Source organism: Siphateles boraxobius, unplaced genomic scaffold (genome assembly GCF_051911475.1).
Source record: "Siphateles boraxobius isolate OS27281-9 unplaced genomic scaffold, OSU_SipBor_1 9, whole genome shotgun sequence".
Lineage (NCBI taxonomy): Eukaryota > Metazoa > Chordata > Actinopteri > Cypriniformes > Leuciscidae > Siphateles > Siphateles boraxobius.
This window is the reverse complement of record NW_027509219.1, coordinates 32404467-32412217: the sequence shown is the minus strand read 5'-3', so window position 1 is coordinate 32412217 and position 7751 is coordinate 32404467. Positions and strand designations below refer to the sequence as shown.

Genomic DNA, 7751 nt, shown 5'->3' with positions numbered 1-7751 from the left:
TGTCTGTGAAGGATCGGTTTAGGACTAGGGTTAGTGTAAGGGTTGAGAATATACAGTTTGTACACTATAAAAGTCATTATGTCAATGGAAAGTCCCCATAAAACATGAAAACACAACAATTGTGTGTGTGTGTGTGTGTGTGCACGCGCGTGCAATATAACGTAAAGTTGTGAAATAAGTACTGAAAAAAAGAAAATATAGATATTAAAAATGTTGCTTTGACAACTAACTGAAAGAGCCTACTTCAGTTTAACCTTAAGTACTAAAATGACTAAAACTAATACTGAAATACAGAAATAGCTACTACTTTTAAAAATAACAAAATTACCAAACCTTTGAAATTAAACTGAATACATATATATATATATATATATACAATTGAAACTCAAAAAATTAGAATATCGTGCAAAAGTTATAATTTTGATGATAATGGGTTACAGTTTATGAAAACCCCAAATTCAAAATCTCAGAAAACTGGAATATTAGAATATTACTTGAAAACAATTTATAAAAAGGATTTTAAATGCATAAATGTCGGCCCTCTGAAAAGTATAATCATGCACATGTATATAGTTATATATACTAAATATATTAGTTTCACCTTTTAATTTGAATTACTAAAATACATGAACTGTTGCACGATATTCTATTTTTTTGAGTTTCACCTTTATGTATATATATATATATATATATATATATATATATATATCATGTAAATAAAACTAAAATAATAACACAAAAGTTTTACCTTCATTTCAAAAATCCACAAGCTCACTGTGAATGGAGGAATTCCTCCACTGAGCCGCATCATTTCTTCTATGGAACTTTGACCTTTCATCCCTGAGAGCTGTTCTGGTATTCCATGTATTCCCTAACAGAGGGTTCTATTGTTCAAAGGTCATTTTGCCATTTTAAGACACTCAGACCCTTTGTTAAAGTCCCATTCTTATAAATCAGTTGATCTTTTTTTATCTCCATGTGTGATTGCATCTCACATTAACATCAAAAGATAAAGAAAAAACATATTTTTAAGACCATTACAATATAACACAATTCCAATTCTTGACAGGCTTTGCATGTCTACTTTTTACTTCTCATCTCACTATATAACTTATTGATTGCTCATATTAAATAAAGATTACAAGCTTTACAGTCCTTAAGCTACTAGACAAATCCAGCATTGTGTTCCAAAACTGTATTTTTTGCTGAGTGTCAAGATACAGCTTGGCTTTGAGTTTGTCTTTATGCCAACTGAGACTATCGTTTGTGTAAGTGTATAACTTGCTATGTACATATTGTATTTTTTGACACTTCACTTTTTAGTTGCAAGTTATAATGAATCACTTTTTTGAGATTCCGTAAACACACCCACCAGCCGACAGTGGGCGGGGTCGATGGAGCTGTTTTCGTCCTCTGAGTGGCCAATAGCACAAGGAGGCGTGGCCTATACGGACAACACTCAAGTGTACGCTCGCTACACTGCGGTTTGATTGACAGGTCAGAGTGACTGTAATTCAGCGAAGGAGCCGGTGAAGATTCTCAGCGCAATGACAAGTCCTAAAAGAGTTTGCATCGTCGGCTCTGGGAACTGGTAAAGAAAAATATTTGAATTTTCTTTAGAAATTACTGTTTTATCTGTTGGGGTTCAGGACCATTTGACAGCACATGACTATTAGTTTAAACATTAAACAAAGGCACACAAGCCGTTCATTGAATCAGAACAAGTTTAAGGTTATGACATTTGAAAGGGCATAACAGAAGACATGTTAATATGAAGGCTATGTAATGTAGTTTTTGCTACACAATAGATCCACTTAAGAAGTTCTGCTCAACAGCTTTGAATGTGCTTTTGGACTAACTTGAATACTTTATCACTGTTTGCATGAGCCATTTGTAACACTGCTGCAATTCAAAACAAGTAGAACACATGTTCCAGTCAGTCACACTGGTTAGGTTCAGTATTTATGTTCCATAAGTTTTAACTATCTGTACAACAGCCGTCTGGCTTACAAAGCATGCAAAGAATATTGTTTTGTTATTGAATTGTTTCCCTTGACCTTTTAATAATTTACACATTCACATAGACATATTTATTAAACATGTCTGCTGTTGATGACTGAGGTTTTCATGAGCTCGAATCTTTGAAATGGGCTACTGTTCCTTTAAAACCACAACAATCCAAATTTATGTTTATGTATTCAGTTAAGAGCCATATTCAATTTCTCAAACAATACTGCAAAATTGATATGGTTGGGTATTTTGTAAATAAAGTGCCCAATCAGCAGACTAGTTAACTAGTTACGCCACGGTAAGACTGAACTGACCCTCAGATCTGACACAGCAGGCTTTGGTCATTTTCTTGGAATGCAAAATCTCCATTTTGGTAAAAAAAAAAAATGTATTGGGGTTTGTGATGGGAGTAAAGTTTGTTAATTTCCTCCCGCAACCTTTCACATGATGAACTCTCTCTCTCTCTCTCTCTCTCTCTCTCTCTCTCTCTCTCTCTCTCTCTCTCTCTCTCTCTCTCTCTCTCTCTCTCTCTCTCTTTCTGTAATACACAGGGGTTCTGCTATTGCTAAGATAGTTGGCAGAAATGCCAGGAACAATTCGAAGTTTCACTCCACGGTTAACATGTGGGTGTTTGAAGAGATGGTGAACGGGCGTAAACTCACAGAGATCATAAACACAGACCACGAGAACATCAAGTATTTGCCTGGACACAAGCTTCCAGAAAATGTTGTAAGAAACATGTTATTTTATTTTAATCATATAATTTATTAAACATAAATATTATTAATAAAGTGCATTAAATAATATATAATAAAATAATTGCAAGTATAGTATAATAAAAGAATATATTTGTTTAAATTAAATATTTGGCAATAAAATAATTAATAAATGGTTTAAGAAATTCTGAATTTAAATAAATGAAAGTGTGAAATCCTTATTCATATTTTCAATGTAACAGAAGCAAATATGGTAACTTTTTATTTATGTATGTACTATATTATTTTAATATTATAAAATAATAGAAAATATTTTATTACAAGAATAAAAATAGTTGCTTGTTTTAATTGCATATGTATATATATATATATATATATATATATATATATATATATATATATATAAAAATCAAGAGAACATTATATTATACATATACACACACAAACTTTTATGTTAGATGAGATTAATCACTGTTAATCAATTTAACAGGACTAATATATACTGTATATATAATATTATAATATGTGTATATACACTTGTTTAATTGCATATAGTATTTAATTATAGTATATAGTAGTATATAGCATATAATATTATTAATTGTATTGTGTGTGTGTGTGTGTGTGTGTGTGTGTGTGTGTGTGTGTGTGTGTGTGTGTGTGTGTGTGTGTGTGTGTGTGTGTGTGTGTGTGTGTGTGTGTGTGTGTGTGTGTGTGTGTATTGATTATATAATGAAAATATATGATAAAAATACATATTCAGCTATACAAGATTCAATCACACAGATCAGTTCACTTTTTCGCTTGGGAAATTGTTTCAACAGCAAATAGTTGCTCTGCTACAGAGGAAGTTAACACAATCCAGAAGTCTGGAGAAGAGTGCTGAGCCACTCGATTCTTCCCTCAAAACCTTTGTGAGGCACGTACTGCTTTGCAAAGGAAACCATCCATTTGTACTCAAGCAACTAATAAGAAGCTGACAAAGCTGCATGTGGTTTCTACATCATTATGACCTGTAGACCGAATGTTTGAGAGTCAGCCAAATGGTTCAGCTTATAACTAGGTCCAGGAATCACTATCTCTGGACTGGGCTAGAAAACCATTGGCAGAGACTTGATACAAGGATTTATAATCTGAACAAGGTGGTTTTGGCTTGACGTGGACATGTCAAAATAACAAAACAAATATGCCAATATGTAGGTCACATAATAAAAGATGAAACAGGGCACCTTGGGTGTAACCAAACATATAGTGAATATGTTGAGTATGTATGTTTCTGCAGCTTTCATCATTACGTATCAAACTGATTCTTTTCCCTTCTCTCTATTCCACTCTCGCTCACAGGTTGCGGTGGCAGATCTGCTCGACGCTGCCAAGAGTGCGGACATCCTGATCTTTGTGATTCCACATCAGTTCATCGGCCGTGTTTGTGACACCATAAAGGGCCAAATCAAGCAGGACACGCTTGGAATGTCCCTCATCAAGGTCCCGTACACTCATGAATATATGCATTGTGTGCGAAAGTCATTTTCTCTCTTACTCAGCAGCAGAAAAAAAAGAGGACATTGCTTTTAAAGATCACAAGACTGTCACATTTTACACCGATAGCAAGCCATGACTGTGCTTGTGGGTTCATTTAGGGGGTGGATGAAGGACCGGATGGACTGAAGCTCATCTCAGAGGTCATTCACGAGAAGCTGGGCATCAAGATGAGCGTGCTGATGGGAGCGAATATCGCCAACGAGGTGGCGGATGAGAAATTCTGCGAGACCACCATTGGTGAGGTTGATAAAAAGCAATGTGAATATGTTAGATGGGTCACTTTGTGTTTGGGTGAGTATATGCTTTTGTGTGTTTAATATTTGTCAGGCTGCAGGGATCAGACTGAGGGGGCACTGCTTAAAGAACTCATGCAGACGGATCACTTCCGGGTCACGGTCGTACAGGAAGCGGAAGTGGTAGAGATCTGTGGTGCACTGAAGGTTTGCTTATTCACACTTCGACATTTTACACCTCAAAATAGGCCAGTGCATATGTGACAGTTCAAAATAATGTGATATCCAGTGTGTTTAACAGTTAAAACTATTTTTAGGTTGATATTGCACGCAGTGTTTCCTTGCATTAACTCAAGAAGTTTTTTTATCAACAGCAGTAATAATACTGGTCTGTCTTGATATGGCAGAGTTGTCAGTTTTACAGTTTATTATTGTTCTCTGTAAAGAGGTTTTTTGAAGCATGATGTATAAACCATAGACTGTAAAAAAATAGGTATAAACACAAAACAATCAAACCACTTGAACTATATACATTGATAAGAATTTGGAGAGTTGCACCACTAACTTAGAAGTGTTGTTATTGCTAACTGAAACTGAAACTTCAAAAATGTAGGCAACTAAATGAAAGAAATAACTTTTTTTTTAAATTCACAAAAGCACATAACAGAATTATTAAAACCTAAACTAACATTTAAATGAAAATATAACAATAAAAGCTACTTCAAAGAACACACACAAAATACACAGGGCATCATTTTATGCATGTTTATTCATTAAAGTAAAAATCATTTTATTACAGCCACATGATAAACATCAAAATAATACAGAAATTAATCAGCTGAAAAAAGAAGTACTTCATAAGAATAAATACTATAATAGTATAGAAATAATACTAAAATAACAATAATAGACGCATTGTTGTCAAATGTCTTTGCTTGAAAAGTGTGCTTTGTGCTGTCTTTCTCTAAAATAAACACTTGTTGGTTCGATATTGTAGCAAATGTAATGACTTTCAGACAAGTTTTTTTTAATATCAATCATTGCTATATTTGCAAATATTATGAACTAGCTTTTATTTGTATTTTTTTTTTGTTTAATTTTTGTTCATTTTAAATTTTTATTCGTTTTTGTATTTTTTTTAAAATAAATTTCTATATAGTATTTATTAGTCTTTATTTATTAGTATTACTTTTAATTTGAGTTATTCAAGTACTTTAACTTAAACAAAAATGAGAAATGTTGCCAACTAGCTGAAATAAAAAAATGTTATACGTGTGTGTGTGTGTGTGTGTGTGTGTGTGTGTGTGTGTGTGTGTGTGTGTGTGTGTGTGTGTGTGTGTGTGTGTGTGTGTGTGTGTGTGTGTGTGTGTGTGTGTGTGTGTGTGTGTGTGTGTGTGTGTGTGTGTGTGTGTGTGAACTATCCCTTTAAGACTTTCATCGGACTGCAACATAACAAAAATTCATAATGCACAGCAAGAACACAAACACCATAAAAATATAGTGTCAGGGGATCTTCCAAACAGAGCATTTCCAAACACGTTTCTTGACGTAATGACAGAACATGTCAGACATTTAGACCCTCTTTGTCTTCTACAGAATATAGTGGCAGTAGGAGCAGGTTTCTGTGACGGCTTGGGCTTTGGAGACAATACGAAGGCTGCGGTGATCAGACTGGGTCTCATGGAGATGATCAGCTTTGCTCGGTTGTTCTTCACCGCAGGCTCTGTCTCTTCTGCAACTTTCTTGGAGAGCTGTGGCGTTGCTGATCTCATTACCACATGTTACGGAGGACGAAATCGGAAAATCGCAGAGGCCTTCGCCAAGACTGGCAGAGTGAGACACCAAGAACTTAAAGGGATAGTTCGCCAAAAATTTGCTCATCCCAGAGCCATTTTAAACCTATATGACTTTCTTCTGTGGAACACAACAAAAGACAGAAATGGAGCTGTGAAGCTTCAAAAAGACAAAAGAGTAGTCCATTTAACTCGTGCACTTTATTTCAATTCTTTTAACTTCATACGACTTATTTGTGAGGAACCACACAAAGTTAGTATTTTTACACTGTAAATCTTTCCCACTGCAGCTGTAAAATCTAATACATTTATATTTGGCATGTCACAATAACTAGGCCCAGAATGCAATCTGCTGATCCTTTTTTTTTTTTTTTGGGTTTGTTTGTTTTTTAAATGGATTTAAATACACTAAATCTAAGTTTAGATCTTTTTTTATGTATTTGAAAGAATTCTCTAAGTAAAAGGTACAATCAGTAATAGTGTGAAATGTGATCAATCATGGATTATCAATCCAGGTCAAGATAGTTTATATGAGACACAAACAAAATGATTTAAATTCCATTTTCAATTTAGCATAACAAAAAACTAAATACTTGTAGCTTTGCGTACAATGAGAATTGTGCAAAACAGGTGATTTAAAGTAGCAGTAATATTGATGCAAATACAAATCTTTGGCAGCATTTGTAGTCATTAGATTTTCTGTTTCAGTCTCTCGAAGAGCTTGAGAAGGAAATGTTGAACGGTCAGAAGCTGCAGGGTCCAGCCACAGCCGCTGAAGTCCACACCATACTTAAAAACAAAGGCGTACTCGACAAGTACTGTTTCAGTTTCATTGTGCATTTACATTAAGACCACATACAATAAAGTTAGTTCAACTCATCTGAAAGTCTTTCTTCCCACAGATTTCCCCTTTTTAATGCAGTGTACGAGATCTGTTATGAGGGTCGGCCTGTTACTGAGTTCATCCGCTGCTTGCAGAACCATCCAGAACATCAGTGAAGGAAGGACAGAGCTGCAATACTGAGTGTGTGTGTGTGTGTGTGTGTGTGTGTGTGTGTGGTGTGTTTGTGAGCCCTGCTGAAAAGAATAACATTGCTGTTGTGTTTTAAATCATTTAACCAGCAAGACAGCTTCATCTTCGTCAAACAGAAGCAGCATGCAAATCCATGGTTTCAGCAGGGTGTGTGTGTGTGTGTGTTACAATGAGGTCGCATGAGGACGCTCTCTGAGTGGATGAGGTTTTGTCATTTCGAATGAATCCATCCTTTCAGTCACTATTCTGTATAAAAGCCTCAAATGCCAGACTGAGCGCTCTTTTATAAGTGCCACTAAAACTGTGAGAAATACTTCTCAAAATCACACTGAATTGAATGTTCTCAATATGTAATGTGAAATAAATCACTGTCTCTGTGAGTCCACAGCTGTCCATTTCTTTAAGACAATAATTTTGCGAATAA

General features: G+C 34.9%; 1 protein-coding gene across 1 annotated transcript; it reads left to right on the top strand.

The window, feature by feature from the left end:
• Nucleotides 1-1440: 1440 nt before the first annotated feature.
• Nucleotides 1441-7707, top strand: gpd1a (glycerol-3-phosphate dehydrogenase 1a). Its single transcript, XM_077223931.1, has 8 exons — nt 1441-1591; nt 2562-2739; nt 4071-4211; nt 4367-4505; nt 4596-4708; nt 6098-6334; nt 7003-7109; nt 7197-7707. The coding sequence occupies exons 1-8, from the start codon at nt 1548-1550 to the stop codon at nt 7291-7293; spliced, it is 1056 nt and encodes a 351-aa protein (XP_077080046.1). The 5' UTR covers nt 1441-1547; the 3' UTR covers nt 7294-7707.
• The last annotated feature ends 44 nt before the right edge of the window (nt 7708-7751 follow it).